Source organism: Aphis gossypii, chromosome 2 (assembly GCF_020184175.1).
Source record: "Aphis gossypii isolate Hap1 chromosome 2, ASM2018417v2, whole genome shotgun sequence".
Classification (NCBI taxonomy): domain Eukaryota; kingdom Metazoa; phylum Arthropoda; class Insecta; order Hemiptera; family Aphididae; genus Aphis; species Aphis gossypii.
This window is the reverse complement of record NC_065531.1, coordinates 87615736-87632900: the sequence shown is the minus strand read 5'-3', so window position 1 is coordinate 87632900 and position 17165 is coordinate 87615736. Positions and strand designations below refer to the sequence as shown.

The following is a 17165-nucleotide window of genomic DNA, read 5'->3' as shown; positions in this document are numbered from 1 at the left end:
AACTTTATTGCTCCTGAATTTACCCGTGATGTACGAGCAAACATCTTAGTAAGTATTCACACCGAAATAACACCACTGTAGCAATACAACACTACGAGTATATCGACGTCGTACGCTCATCTTTCCAATAGAAATATATTATTAATATAATCAATCATCATACTGATTATCATATTTTCTTTGTTCAATAAATATTAAACTCATAATTATTGGATATAGATTTAAATCAAAAGTAAAAATGTCTATCTGAATTGTAAACAATTTAATGTATAAATATTGGAGCTTACAATCAAGCTATATATCTCTTATCCATTTGTTTTGTTTTTATTTTTCTGCAATTACTTAATTTGTATACTTTTTAAATACTGTTTGCTTTTTTAAATGAGTTTTTTACCAATTTATTATTACACTTAACAAAATTCTCATCAGTACTTATTTTTTTTTCTTAATCCAATTTGCTCTAAACTTGATATCAAAAAAGAAAAATACGAATTACACGCAGAACCTACTTTTTTGTACGTTTAATATTGTACTGCGAAAACAATCGATGAGTAGCGTCTTTTAAAGCTTTTTTTTTAACAACCATACAATGTCGTCACAACTTATGTATTTGAAGAAATCTCCGTCATAGATACTTGTTAAAAACTATAATGATCTTCTTTTGATGGGATAATACGACATAACCATTATTATATGTTTATTATTATTATATAGTTTATTAAACTGAATCTATCCAAAAATATTTTAAGTATTTTATATTAATTTAAACAGTATTGCGTCGTTTTATGATTATATAAGTTATCACTTTTTGATTGCAATGAGTTTGAAACGTGCAGTATTAATATAAAATATTATATAATATGTAGAGTATTTGTTGTTTAATTATGTTACAAGCCCATTTTTAGTATGAGAAAATATTTTCCATGATGTAAGAACTATAAAAATATTTCCTCTGATAATATTTCAATAAACACAAACATAAATCGAATAATCAGTGATAAAAAATTTAATGATTTTTCAAGAAAGTCTTCATTTATTTTATTAATATACTTTATTTTTCAATAAACATTTAACCTTTTAAAATTAAACAAAATATTAAATATTTCTTTAAATAAATATGACTAAATTATTTATTTTTTAAAGTAAGTCCATTCATAACAAAATGTAACCCTTTTTTAGTATACATAGTATAAATTAATATAATGATAATTTACTCCAGATATTTTTTTCAGTGCAATTAATTACATTTTTATTTACTTTAATGCTTTTTGAATCGAAAAATATTTATTTATTTTGAATTATTATTATATTATCAAATAATCATTATAATTGGTGTGGATTTTAAAAGAAATAGTGTATCATTAATGCATTGTTAGTAGGTACACAAGTCCATTAATTGAAATGTTTCATAGTGGTTTAAAAAAAAAAATGTAAAAAAGCTTTTAAAGGAAAACTTTTATAAACAACGAGAAGCTTTTAACAGTAGTTATAATTGTTAGGTTATTCAGGATTGCTATTTAGCTGTATTAAAAGTACTATAATCTCCTACAAAAATTAAAAATAAAATATAAATCGTACAAAATTAATAATTTACTATAAAATTTCACTTTAAAATATAATATGAAAGTTAACTTTAAATAATTTATAATTGTAAAAATATTTGAACTAACAAATATTTATCTGAACAACAGTTTTTTTCAATGGTTTTAATTTACTTATATTTTTTATAAAATATATTTATTTATATAATTTTATTCGACATTTACATTATATCTTACAATATTTATTAAATATTTGTAAAATCTAAAATAAAATTAACATTGAGTACTTTTTTCTAAACCTTAAAATTTGTAAAAAGATTATTTGTGAATAACACGAATCTTGCATAAATGTTTGACGTCTAACCAAATTAGTTAGGTAACGAAAAACTTTAATTCTCTCTTTCTACCCTTTAAAATATTGGCTCTAAAAAAAAAAAACTTTAGTCAGATCTGAAATGATTAAAATTCAAAAGTTTTAATGAATTTGTTCCGTCAAGTTAAAAAAAAAACTATTACTATATAATAATTGATACTGAGTGGCTATAGTTTTTTATAACTTTTAATCTCAGGTTTAGTGTAATGTGATATTCCTACATTTAATGAATAATAATATACGTACCTATGAAGTGTTTTTTTCAATATCTTGCTCTAACTAGAACACTTAGTCCATTTATATCCAGACAATTTCATATATTCGTTTACGCTATTTCAGTTTTTATACATACTCTTCAGTTAAATTTAAGTTTTAAAAATGTCTATAATAATAATAAAAGAAAAAATTCAAGGAATTAGTAAAAAAAAATAATTTCAAATACATGGTTTTAGTCAAATTAAATCGTTGAAAATTGTGATGAAGGATTGACGTCTAAAATGTCTCATTACATTGTTATTAAAGAATTCACTGCATGCAAGCATGCGATTCAAAGCACATCAGAAAACTGTCGCAACAATACTGAAAGACCGCTCTCCCTTCTGATATATTTCTCTACAAATGAGTTTTTGCTGGAACTTAGTTGAACAAGCAAATAATATTTTTTGTCGCCAAATCTTTTTAACAGATTTTCAGTGTACTTTGACTATTTTATAGAATTATTTTAACCGTAATTCACGAGAAATAAAAATATCAATCTAATAAAGCTTAATAATATAACCGTACTTTTCAGCTCTGTACATTATCTATATTGATGAGTGATGTAATAAGAGTTTCGTTTTAATTCTACTAAATCAGTAACAAAACCAGTAAAGATTCAATATTACTATTATCGTCCGAATGAATTCTTTTGATCGGCCAAATTATAAAAACCAAGAAAGTTTGGTATCCAAAAACACAAAAAAAATTCACCAGTTTATATTTAATCACATATTATCATTAATACTATTGTCAGATTTACATACATTTTAATGTTTTCCTTATACATTAATTATAATACAATTTATAGCAGAAATACAATAGTGATCATCAAACACAATTTTTTTAGCTTATTTTATATATAATTAGTATACCGAAAGAGCTGTCAATAAAATTATGTATTTTATAAGTGATAAACCATAAATTAACAGATACACTAATATTATAATTAGTATAGGTATAATTATAATTATAGCGTTATGTAGTAACGAGATCGGAAATATTTAATTTTTAATAAGAGTTTTATAACCAATTTATTGTATTTAAACGTGATCGAATTTTGTGCTTCTTTTTAAATTATTTATACTACATAGAATGTGATTTTCAATTCAATTGTTTCATAATGGTATACACAGTCGCACAGATTTGATCAAACTTTTTTTTATTTAATATGAAAGAGGAGAAGTTAATAGAAATATTTAATGTTTAATGGAGCATAAATAATACAATTTACTGTAACGTCTTCTTGAAATATTATATTTCAGATTAATATTTAGTAGAGTTTAAGGCTTAGATAAAAATGACACACATTAAATACTGATATGAAAACTAAATTTTAAAATTTTAACTACATCATTATGTGTAAGTTACGTAACATAACTTTTTGTTTGATCATAATATACCTAACAGATGAATATATTTGAACTGTAAATATTTTTAGTTTTCTAAACTTTTGTATATAATTTGTTTTGTACATTTTTAAAATAAATTCACAAGTTATTTATTATCGGTTATACAGAGTTCGATAATAATTAAAATATTGATTTGTTTGAAGTCCATAATCAAACTTGATAAATCATCATTAGTTAAAAAAAAAAAATAAAGATATAAATTTAAAAAATATACAATTTAGATATTATAATATATATTTATAGTAAAATATTTAAAACTAATATTAATTTGGTTTAATTAATTTTAATATACCTTATTGTTAGTAATGATTCTAATAAGTAGCATTTTTGTATTTTTGTTTTCGTAAACATTTTTCATTTAAAATATAGCGATATTTAAAACAAACATTTGTCTAGCTTTTACAACTATAATAATGGTTTAGCTTTTTTTCATGTTGCAAATAGTAATATAAACCTTTAACATATACTTTTTCTTAAAACCCAAGTTCAAAATTGGACTGGCGGCGCGAGACGTTAAAAATGCTTCGATGAGCAAAAACCTAATACAAAAAGGACAACAACGAAGTATAGACGATTGACATAAAAGAAAAAATATCCACTGTCGATAAATATTGTTAAATGTCAATGGACAAAAATCCTTAAGACCGTTTTGTCATCATTTCAACATTGTGTATGACACATTTTTAAGTACATTTGAACCTAAATCAATATTTTTATAAACATAATTGTCAGATAAAATTTAACCCTTATATACTATATGTGGTGTAAACTCGGTAAGGCGTCGGTTTTCACAGAAACATATTATTATGTTTCATGTCAAACATTGTTACACATTATTGACGACCATTTAATATGTATTTTCCTTGTTCTTTTACCAATACCAAGGAGTAAAAATATCAGATCCGAACTTCTTTGAGAATATAAGCCACCAGCATTTACTTAAAGGTAGTTACAATAACAAATGATACTATATTTGAATACTTCTAAGCAAGTATTTATTAAATTGTTCAGCTATGATTATTAAAGTAATAATAAAAATAGATACATGATAAAATATAAGTTACTACAATATAAAAACAATAATATTAACCAATTTGTAACTTAGATCATCATTAAAACTAACTAGTAAACATGTTTCAAATGTATTTTTGAGAAAAAAAAGATACTAGGGTCAAAAAACTGATATATTTTAAACATTTTATATTTAATTATGAAGTGTTATGAATTATGATTTAATTATGACTAAATTGGCACTTCTAAAAACAAAAGCATATGAAGAACTCAAAAATTAAAACGTACCTACACGTTTATGTAATTTTTTTCTTATTATAATAAGTTATATTAATTTTAAAAATGTTTTTTTTTTCGAACAAAGCGTCTGTGTTTATCCTAAAATATAATTTAGCAATAAAGCAAGCAAATATGATTATATGAACCATTGAAATATTATTTTATAAATTTTACTATTATCAATCTTCAATCAGATGTTTAAGTTTAAAGCCTATAGGTAAGACATTATGTACAAAACAACAAAGTATGTATTGAGTTATGGATTGTACGACGTTTTTAATAATATTTTTAGGATATAGCTATAAAAATTTAATTATAGCTGTATAATCATCAAATTATTATTGTTTTGAAGTATAAGCGCAGATAAGGTAAAAGCTCCACGTTGATAGGTTACGTTTATTAGTTATCAATTAACTTAAGTCTTAAAATTATTATCACTTTAAAATTAACATTTTATACTAATATTGAAATGCTACACATAATTATTATTCTCAAACACTACTCCCAACAAAAATTTTTATTTTAAAAGTTCAACTTAAATCTATTATTAATATTTTACCCATATAATAAATAATTTCAAATAATTAAATATTTAGGTACTAATCATAATAATTATCATAATTTATTGATTTAAAATTATTCAATTTTAATTTAATGATTTAAACTATTTATCATAAATAATTGTACATTATAAAATTCCAATGAAAATGCTCTTTATTTCGCGCACAAACGCATAATGCGTAAGATCATATTATACCTATATGTATGTGTATATTTTTATTCATATAATATATAATTTAAATAAATTAGTATTATTTAGTTTTTCATTTATAATAGTGAATTGTGTACCCATTATATTTGATCAATAAACTTGAATATATTATTGAAATACGCCAATAATAAAATTAATGTAATGATAAATAAATAGTATAATTGACTCTTTCAATATTCCCTCCAATGTATGTTCCTGGAAAATTTGATAGACTATAAAAAAAAATAAATTGTATTATTTCCGTGTAAAATAACAAGTCAGTAATTTTTATTTTTAAAGAATTTATAAACGTTGCTTACTAAATTGTCAAAAAGAAGTACGTCAGCATATTAACGAGTATAATATTACCTGCAACACAAATCAATATCGTATTATCTATAAATGACTAGTCTACGATGTCAGATAGACCCATCGAAGCAAACCATACTTGGATACAAAATAGAGCACACAACGCCAACGATATAATAATAAACTCTTGATGACAATTCATGCACATGAGTATTATTATTTTTGATGTGTGGTGTGATTTGTCCTACTGACGTGTCTACCCCGATAAATAAACAAAAGTCTAAAGTTTGTATTGTGATAGCGATGAAACAAGCGTGGTGGCTCTGTTACCATATATGATAATACACCTATATTATTATTGTATTGCAAAGGAGTCTGTTAAAATGATACATATTGTGTCGCTCTCCGATGTTTGGAGAATTTACAATAATGGAGGGACGAATAGGTATTTACAGTGATATATTAATATCAAAACGTTATTAATGATTATTAAAGTTTTTACTCTGCATAATGATATGATAATTTGTAAATAAATAATCATGTAATAATAAACATACATGTTTCAGCTCACAACTTAGGCAATAATAATTAATGTCTTCATTTAAAGATTGATTTAGATTCCTAGCGTAGCAATAAAAATATTTATTTCACAATGATGTATGTTTTTATTTTACTTTTTGTATTTTGTATGCTAAGATCATCAACATCGATGGAGAATATGCTACATTATTTAGTAGAATATTAAATAAAATTGGAATTTTTAAGAAGTTAAAATAAAATAAAATCATCCGTAATTTTTAATAAATCAGGAAAAACTAAAAAAAAAAAAGGAATATGAATATTTGTTAACATTTTAAAATTATCCAATAAGACCATCTACGCTCTGAATCATCTTTTCATCGTATATACAATGATTTTTTATTGAACTTAAAGTTAAGATGATGTCGTGCAATTCTTATTCTCTCTCTAGCAAAAGCGTAATCTAGAAAAACAGATTATTACAAAATCGTTTTATAAGTAATCTTTAAGTAAAATCATGCATTACAAAAATTAAAGATAACGATATTTTTAATCATATGTAATCAATTTTTCTAAATGTTGTCTCAACAATTTATTTTTGGTTTATATTTTTAATATCGAATACAAGATCAAATAATAATAAAATAAAAAAAAAATGTAAAATTCTCAAAAATATTTATTTATTTGTTATTAATGTGGTGATTTTTTTCAAAGGTTACTTATAAAAATCTTTTACGTAAATGTGTTGTATCTATGTTACGTGCGAGTGTGAGAGAGAAAATAAAATGCTATAATCTTCTTAACATATTCATTACAGTACCCATTGGATGGCAAGTTTCACTTGACTTACATTGTACAGCAGAATGGTTACCTACTTCCCCTCGTTGTTTAGTTGTACAATAATATTGTATACTGTATCCTAAGTTTTATTGTTTCGTAGTTCATAGTTTAATTATTTGAAAACAATTATAATTATTATTTATCTATTTTTTATTTAATCGTACATATAAAAGGTACACACTGTAAATATGTATACTATAGTATACTATACGATTTATTTTTAAGACTATGGTAGTATGACGTGTTTTATATTATAACTTGTTAGTTATGACTATAACTAATAATTATAGAATATTATGCACCAATTCATAACAATAATACTGTTTAATATTTATTTTTAAATCAACATAAAAATCTAAAGTGTCTGTTGCTTCTGTTAAAATATGTTTTTAATAAAAATCACATAATTATTACACTAATTATAAATTAAGTTCACCAAAAGTTTTTTTTTTTTTTTGTACCTACATTATTTTACTTTTATTTTTTTTAGATAATGGGTATATTCTTATGGGGCTACGTGGTGTACTCAAGGCTCGACACGACACTCCAGGAATGGATCGATGCTCTTGAAATCTGGCAAGTTTATTTAGGAATGTACGTGTTGATATTTGCCTCTATTGTGGTAATCATAGCTCCGTTTTTGTCATGTTTTGCTGTCTATCAAGAACTCAGCCAACTACTTTTAGCAGTAAGTACATAATATTAAATACTTTATAAAGTTTAATTATTTGTTAGTGATATTCAATCGATGTAATAAGTTATTGGTAATATTGTGTTAAATTTGTATAAATTGAATACGATTATGTTACGTTAAAATTAACCAAGATTCAGAAAAACAACGATAACCAAAAGATATTATTACAATAAATATTTGGTTACAATTATTATTAAATTTATAATTATCGTGAAATTAAAAGCTCGCAATATCTTATTAACACGATATATGTTTATAATGCGCAATATTCAAAAGTAGGTATACCTATTTTAGTGTAATCATTAGCATTTTAACTATATCATACATTAATTTAACCATAAAAATATATAAGATATTTACAGTTTAAATATATTTATAGTTCATCACTCCACGAAAATGTTACCGTGCTTTTCAAATATATCATCGGTTACTACGTTAGGTTTTAAGTGATTAGAATCCCAGGAATATTAGTAACTTAAATATAGTTTCGGTCTTTAACCATAGTATGAGATCGGTGGCAAACTTTAACAAACAATGCAAGTTTAACCATCAAGGGTTTGCAGAGGGGATCGATCGATCGAATGAGGTTTTGATGAGGTCGGTAATAATAATATGGTTAGTACTTTTCAAATAAAATACAATATACTTGCGAATTTGAGGAATTATCAAACAACTATCCGGGAAACGAATTTAAGATGGTGGACTTAGTAAAGCAAAATTCTGTAAGACACGATCCATTGAACGTGAAAGCGGCGGTGTAACTTAGACGGAATATGAATATGTGACAATAATAACTACTGAAGAGTATACTAAAATAATATTATAATACAACTATAAATCAAGAGATATATATTTTGTTGAATTTTCCAACGTCAATTTATTGTTGTTTCTGAATAGTTTTTATGTGCATACTTGGATACGTGACTTATGTATACTTAGGCCTAGGTCCTAGATATACCGTTATAAACTCGTACAGATCTGAGGCGGTCAAGTGTCCGTGGTATAGCAAAATCAGATTGAGAGCAAACAAGCCATGGAAAAAACCGAAAAATCCACAGATACGATAATCATGAGTTATGCCGTCTTTTGTAGAAATCCATCAAAGGCTGGAGGTGGTGGCGGAAAAGGCATAGCGCGCGTACTTCCAACAACGCACCCAAAGCCCGCGAACGCTGCACGCGATCACTTTTGTTTGCTCTCCGACTTCCGGTAGCCCATTCATTTTGATTAAACTTCGGTGATTTACGACTGGTTTGTTAGACGAGACGCCAAAATCTCGGGTATTATAAAGAATTACGGTTTGCTGCCGGTAATGCGGGCGGTGGTGCAGGAGGCCTGTGGGTTTTGATTTCCCGTCCAAAGGTTTGCGTTGGATATTTCTTGGTCGACGGGGTCAGACCAAAAAGAATAGAAAAAAAAACACAACTAAACAAAAACTACCCTCTACCAATAAATTTCCCATACCGAATATCGGACAACGTTTTGTTAAAAAAATAAATAAATAAAAATATCCTAATAACTATGGCTAACTGGGTGATGGGAAGGAATGGTCTTATATCGTGCTGTCCATACATACGTAAATATCCGTTACGGACCCTAGTCGGAACGGTTTTCAATGGAACCGATCGGTAAAAAAAACTACATTTTTTTCAAAACCTTACATCAAACGCAATTTTATTAAATACGAAACTGAAGTCCATATATCGTTTTAAACGCAATCAAACAACACTATATATTATATTCGTGAGTATAATTTTCTCTATAATTATAATTTTATAATAATTATAAGACATAATTCTGTTAATGGGTACGATGCAATTGATAAAATTTCAACTTTGTAAATAAAAATTGATAGAAACAAACATAGATGATAATGAATTCCACATAAAATAAATATCTTATACCTACCTAAATAAAATATTTTGTAACGAAGTTCGGGAAAATTTCTAATGTAGAACATAATGTAATAATTTGTTATAACGCAATTTTTACAAGCTTTAACTGTTAAATTAAATTCGTTTTTTTATGTAATGAATTATTTATTTTATATTCTGATAAAAATGTGAAATTGTTAAAAAAAAAAACATAACCTTTAAACACAACCTGGAGGTTCGGAAATATTGTTAAAATGTTAATGAACTTTCCAAGAATTTTCATGAAATGTATAACCACGCGTATGGTTCAACACTGATTTAAGTTTGTAAATGAATATTTTATAAAATATTAAAGGAAATCTCATTCATAAATATTCTTGAATCACTTTCTGGCTTGTGTAGCTATCAAATATAACGATAAATAAGTTCATAATTATTTTGTTTTTGTTCGAGCTAAAAAATATTATAAATGTATTAATATATAACAAAGCACATAATATATTATAATATTTTCTAATGAGTAATATACGAACAGTTAATTATATAATAAATTACGCTTCATACATTTTAAATAATTGTCTAGGTTCCTTTTATAACTTGTCAACATAATTAGTAAATATTTATTTCAATCAGTGAACACATTTTATGTGATCTTTTGAGTATATTTTTAATATTTTATTTTTTATTAAAACACTAGCTTTTTATTTTTAAGAATTATTTACATTTTATTTACTTAAAAATGTAAAAAAAAAAATCTAAAATAATTATAACATAATATAACTACTATTTATTTAAGGTTTACCGTATAGTAATTTTGCTATATTATGCATCGAAGAGACAAAGATAACAAATGTTGATGCAATATCCTCTTAAGTGTCATTAAATGAAATCCAACTTCTCCTTTCTCTCATATTTCTTCATATTCTCCACTTTCTTCCACAACACATTTTATCATCGAACATCGTATGCAATAAACAAAGGATTTACTCCCCCTTCAAAATCTATTACCATGGTTACGCTTAATATAATATAAAATTACCTTAACCCCATTCCTCTAAATTTATTAAAGTTAGTACATTTCATAGAATTAAATCTGAAATCTGAAACTTTAAATTGCACCTAAGTCCAAATCCATGAATTATTTTTTGATTATTAACTTGGATCATAGATTTAGCATGATATTTTATATTCCAGAGTTTATTTTAGTTATTATAGGGTAATTAATAATTGTATATTATCATTTTTGAACTACAACATAAATAGAAATAATTTTTTTACTTAGTTATCAATTACCAATTAAAACTGTTTACTTCATAATAATCTATAATTTGAAATAATTAGATAATCGAAAAAATAATAAACAAATTTTAATTCTTTCAAAAATCAGTTCAATTTTTAGTTAATAATTTACAAGGTGTAAAAACAAATAATTTATTTTGACCCATACTTTTTATGTCTTAATATACTTTTTAAATGTATTTACAAAACTTATTTAATAATATGTGTTATTCAATGATGATCATCATCATCATCTAGTAATAATTCCCTCATTGTTCATAATTATTTAACTAACCAATCAAAAAATTAAATTTTAGTTATGAGTGTATTGCATGCAATATACCTTAGTGTAGTTATACTGTAACTCTAATTGTCGCTCAAACACAAAACACAACATTTAAGTTATGTTTTTAAATTCATACAAATATATTTGAAAATAATACAATGTAACATTTTATTAAGTGTATAGTATATTTATACCTACATGGATGTCATTAAAATTGTTATCAAATGGTTCAAAACTGAATTTATACAGTGTGATTTACTAAGAAAACTTATCCCTATTTATTCCATTATTAATGATAATTTTAAAATTCTCGATTTCTGTTAATTTTACTCTAGAAGAATAATGTAAAGATACTAACTTCTATTTATTTTTCTGAATGAGATCCGCTTGATTGTTAATAATTAAGGAAATATTTTTTTTTTTTTAGTTTTTGATAGACTTATGTTATGTACCTAATTAAAGATTCGAAATTTCGAACGAGCTTTTTAATTATTTAAATTTTTATAATAACGATAAAAATAGTACAGTACTTATAAATATCTCCTTAATTTACTCTTTAAATAGTATAAAAAATCTCAAGAATTTTAAAAGACGGTCTAAAAGAAAATTTAAAAAATCTAAAAATCTACTTTTGAATTACTGCATTTTTGTTATTGACGAAAAAAAAAGAGGTAAACACGCTTGTTAAATTGCCTTATATATTTTTTTTTATAACTTATGATAGTATAGTATATCGTTACTTTAATTCTATACCAAGTTTAATATTCATAAATCATAATTTATTTACTTAACTTTAGTTTTAATTTTCAATATTTTGCGTTGTTTAAGCTTAACTTTTTATTAGCTATTTTTATAGTGAAATATGCGTATCCACGTAATACCATTACTTGTCATAAGAATAAATAAATCATTGCTTATTAAATACGAGTATATATATATTTATGATTTTGAATCTATATAAAATGCTAAGAAATTTTGGAATTTTTATTATATTTTCAACATTTTGTCACCTATGTCATATATTAGTAACTTTTTTTCTATTTTTGAATTACAGCTTAGGGTGAACTGCGTTATCATCATACTTATAGAGATTACCATTGTATTTTGTTTTTTCTAATATATAATTCAGTGTTTTGCTGAATGATATTGTAACTTATACTGCAGTGTATTGTGATGTACTCGAAATTTGTAATTTAACTTTAAATAAAATGTCAAATATCAACAGAATTTATGTTAAATTCGCTTTTAATATAAACATTCAAGACCTCGGGGAAATATTGTTTATCTCGGAGTGTTATATAAAATCAAAACCTTGTACCTTGTAAGACAACAACATCGAAAAGCAACTCAAGGGAGCTATTCCGATCCAGAAGTACTATCACGAAATACTTGAAAGCGTAGTCTTGTCGCAAAGAGTTATATTCTAGAGTACAAACCAATATCTAAGTATAATTCACAAACTGATCATAGGTACTCATTTAAAAAATGAATAAGAAAAAAAGTGGGCAAGTGAGTACCGCTCTGCTGTACATTAGGTGCCGTATGGATCATTATTATATATTATAGGAGTGTTAAATTTGAATCCAATGATAGTTATCATTGTATACGAAAAACGATTCTGAACGAAGATGATTTGTTAGCCTAGGATATAATTTCTAGTGATTGGTGAAAAAGGTGGTTTAAAAAAACCAGCTTATACTAAAAAATATTTTGAAAATTAAATCACGTAAAGAAAACGCGAATCTAATAACTGGTAAAATTTTCAAGTATCTACGACTTATACTTTTTGAATAATAACAAATATTTAAAATCGTTTGAGGATAAATCGTTATCGTTACGCTATTCGTTAAAATTTAAAATTCAAACGCACTTAAAATTTTTCCTATAATGATGCTTCGAGTTTTCTCTATAGATACTTGAAGGTAAACTTATGGAAAACTTAGTGTTGTATTTTTAATCCTTAGTTATAAACAAAAAAAATTTTATGATTTTTCAACTTCAAATATTTCGCAAATATTCATAATTTTGACGAATTTTCGTCAAAATTTGAACTTCAAATGCTAATAAAAAAAAATTGTGCCTATGTATTCTTATAATTTTTTAATCACTATAAGAATAACATATGAGGAACTTTGTATAAAATTTACAAGTATTTTGATAGGGCCAAAAACATTTTATCGACACTTCAAAAATATTTTTTCAGAAAAATTGAAAATTTCAGTTGTCTATAAATAGCTCAAAAAAAGTCAAAATATTTTGAAAATTAAATCACGTAAAGAAAACGCGAATCTTAATAACTGGTAAAATTTTCAAGTATCTACGACTTATACTTTTTGAATAATAACAAATATCAAAAATCGTTTGAGGCTAAACTGTTATTTAACGCGGTTTTTGTAAAAATTTAAATTTCAAACACTCATAAAAATTTTTTGTCTGAATCCGGTAGAGTTTTTTTTACAGATATTTGAAGAAAAATGTATGGAGAACCTTGTACCAAATTTTCAAAACTTAATTATAAAAGAAAAAAATTTTATGATTTTTCAACTTCAAAATTACTTGCAAATTTTCGCGTTTTCGACAGATTTCGTAAAAATTTGAACTAAAAACGCTTATAAAAAAAAATTGTGACTAACGATTTTTAATTTTTTTTAGCTACATTAAAACAACTCATAAGGAACCTTGTATTAAATTTTCAAAACTTTTTGGTCATCCAAAAATTTTTTATCGACACTTTAAAAAAAATTTCTCAAAAAATTCGAAAATTTCAGTGGTCTATAAATAACTCAAAAAAGTCAAAATTTTTTGAAAATTTAACTATATACGGATACCACTGACATTAACATTTGGTGAAAATTTCAAGTATTTTCAGTGATTAGTTTTTGAATTACAACCATAAAAAAAAATCGATTTGGTCGAAAACTGGTTTTGCGTAAAAATTCCCGTTTTTCCGTCATTTTTTTTTTGTTTTTCTCGATTTTTTGAAAACTGTTGGAAAATGTTAACTTTTTACCTCTATAATGCACCAAGGATATTCACTTTTACATCGGAAACCACCCCCATTGTTTGAAATTGGAGCATTATTTCGACTAGTTATGCTGTACACAGACACAAAAAAAAAAAAAAAAACAAAAAAAAAAAAAAAAAAAACATACATCATTGTAAAATCAATACATTCTTCACTCCGTTCAGAATCTAAAAGAATATTTTATATATAAACATAAGAAATAATGTTATAATAACGTAATTTAATGATTTTAAACTAGAAATATACTATTTGAATATATTTTATTATCTAATTCATACACACGCACATACGTCACACACATATATATTATTATATATATAGGCTCTGATTTTTATATACTTATATAAATTATGACACCATTAATATATATTTTAGGTGTTCATAACTATTATTAGTAGATACTACTATACATTTTAAAATTATTTAATTATTTAACCTTTTAATTATATTATTGTAGACTGGCACCAATGTATTTAATGATGTTTATAACATTATAATTATACTAGGTATATATAATTTTAAAAATGTCAGCAAGTGAGTACCGATTTGCTTTATAGCTGATACCAAGTCACTTAAATAGATGTGGTAAGTTTCAACTTTCAATTCAATGATATAAAATCATTGTAAATAAAAAAAAATTGAAACGGATACGGTCTGCAACTGATATAGTACTAAGTGTATTTTACGACATATTAAGATTGTTACTATGATACCTAATACATTTTAAAATTAGTAGAATAGAAATTATTTTTTAGCTGATAATATTGCATTTATTATATTATTTATGTTTTAGTTTGTTAATAATTTATATTTGTCCCATATTATATTATTGTTATTAACTTTTGAGTCAATACCACCTAACCGTAAAACAATTCGGATGGTTTTATGGTATAAATAAGTTATATCTTAATATTAATATAAATAATTTTAAAATGACTTCACGTAAAGTAAAATTCATAATAAATGTACATTTTTAAGTCTTTTGAACAATATTTTTGAATGGTAACATAATTAAAAACATTGTAAATAAATATGCTATTTCGTCCAAATTTAATAAAAACAAATTAATTGTGTTTATATAATATTATAATTTAGATTTTTAGTTACAGTATGAATTATTATGTATGATAAATATTGTAAGTAATTTTCTAAACTCAACTATATAAAATTAAGTATTTTAAATGTTTTGCCACAAAATTATTTGTTAGTATTCGTGATTATGACGAGATCATTAAAATTTTAACTTCAAACGCACACAAAATTTTTTATAGAAAAACATAATGCTCAATTATTTTTTTAATTTTTATTTAAATACTTATTAGAAATCATGTACTAAATATTCAAGGTTTTTGACGAGTTGTGTAATAATTTTAACTAAATATTATAAATATAAAAAAAAAATAGTCAAATACCTATTCTTTAAAAATTGTTGTATAAATACCTATAATAAATTAATAATTAATTTTTAATTAATTTGATCTGACATATAACTCAAAATAGATAAAATGCTTTTAAAATGTTATCATATACAGAAAATGATAATTTATAAATCACTTGGTAAAATATTTAAGTATTTGAATTACAACATAATAAAAAAACACTTCTCTTGGAAACCTGATTCAACGTAAAAATTCAAAATTTATTAACTCATCAATTTACTTTTGTTTTTCTTGATTAGGTATAGAAAAATTTACCGACATTTTATTTTTATCCCCCTTCTCTAAGTATCAAATAAATCCAATTTGTTACCAAATACTATCCTCAAATTTAAATACCGAAACATTTTCACAGCTCTAAATTATGATAACTTACACTTAAAAACACACCATTATAAAATCAATTTATTCATGGTCCTACTTATTATTATTAAAAAAAATAAATAAATAAATACAAATTGGACAAATAACACAAAGCTATTTAATCCATTATCTGTTTTATATAATTTATTTAATATTATTGAAAAATAGTTTTATATAATTATATCACACTTTGTGCATTGTTTCATTGTTTGCATACTATAGAATTCATACAAAATCAATTTTTAATGAATGTATTTAATTACTATAGTTTAATAAAATATTTAATCAGCGAATTTTAATGGAAGGTACACAATGTAGGTCTATACACTATATTTTAATGTAGTTATATAGGTACAACAATTTGTTCTCGGTATAACAATATCATGATAAAAATATATTAATTAAATGCATGTAGATATTTATCAAAGTACTAATGTAATTTCTAAAAATATCTCTTGATTTTTGTATTTTTTAATTTATTCACTAAATAGTTAAAATATGATTTTTATGAAGTGTTCTTTAATAATTAAAATTCTATATGCACTATGTAGTATGTACTGATATACTAGTATAATATATACCATAATTTATATATGAAGGAACACAAAATATTTTTTTAACAATTAGTAGAAATAATACATTTTTATATGTAATGAAACAATATTTTTAACATGTGTTAAGGTTCTCATCAGAAAATAAATTGAATATAATAATACAATAGTTTAGAATACAGTATATAGGTACTACGATTTAAATTAAGTTTGCTAAAAATTTAAATTGCAAACATACGCAAATATCAATGTGGACTTCAGTAGGTAATTAATTTCATTATTTGCACTTTTACATATTGTGCATAACAAATAAATACCCATCGTTTATTATTTAAGTATTTTCTTTCATAATATATATAGGTATATAA

The 17165-nt window shown here is 24.0% G+C and overlaps 1 protein-coding gene across 1 annotated transcript in view; it reads left to right on the top strand.

The window, feature by feature from the left end:
- LOC114119637 (tetraspanin-2A) overlaps positions 1-17165 on the top strand; it is a 161045-nt gene that overhangs the window by 79501 nt on the left and 64379 nt on the right. The window contains exon 2 of the mRNA XM_027981273.2: positions 7781-7978. Within this exon, the coding sequence (XP_027837074.1) occupies positions 7781-7978 (198 nt within the window). The remainder of the gene's footprint in view (positions 1-7780; positions 7979-17165) is intronic.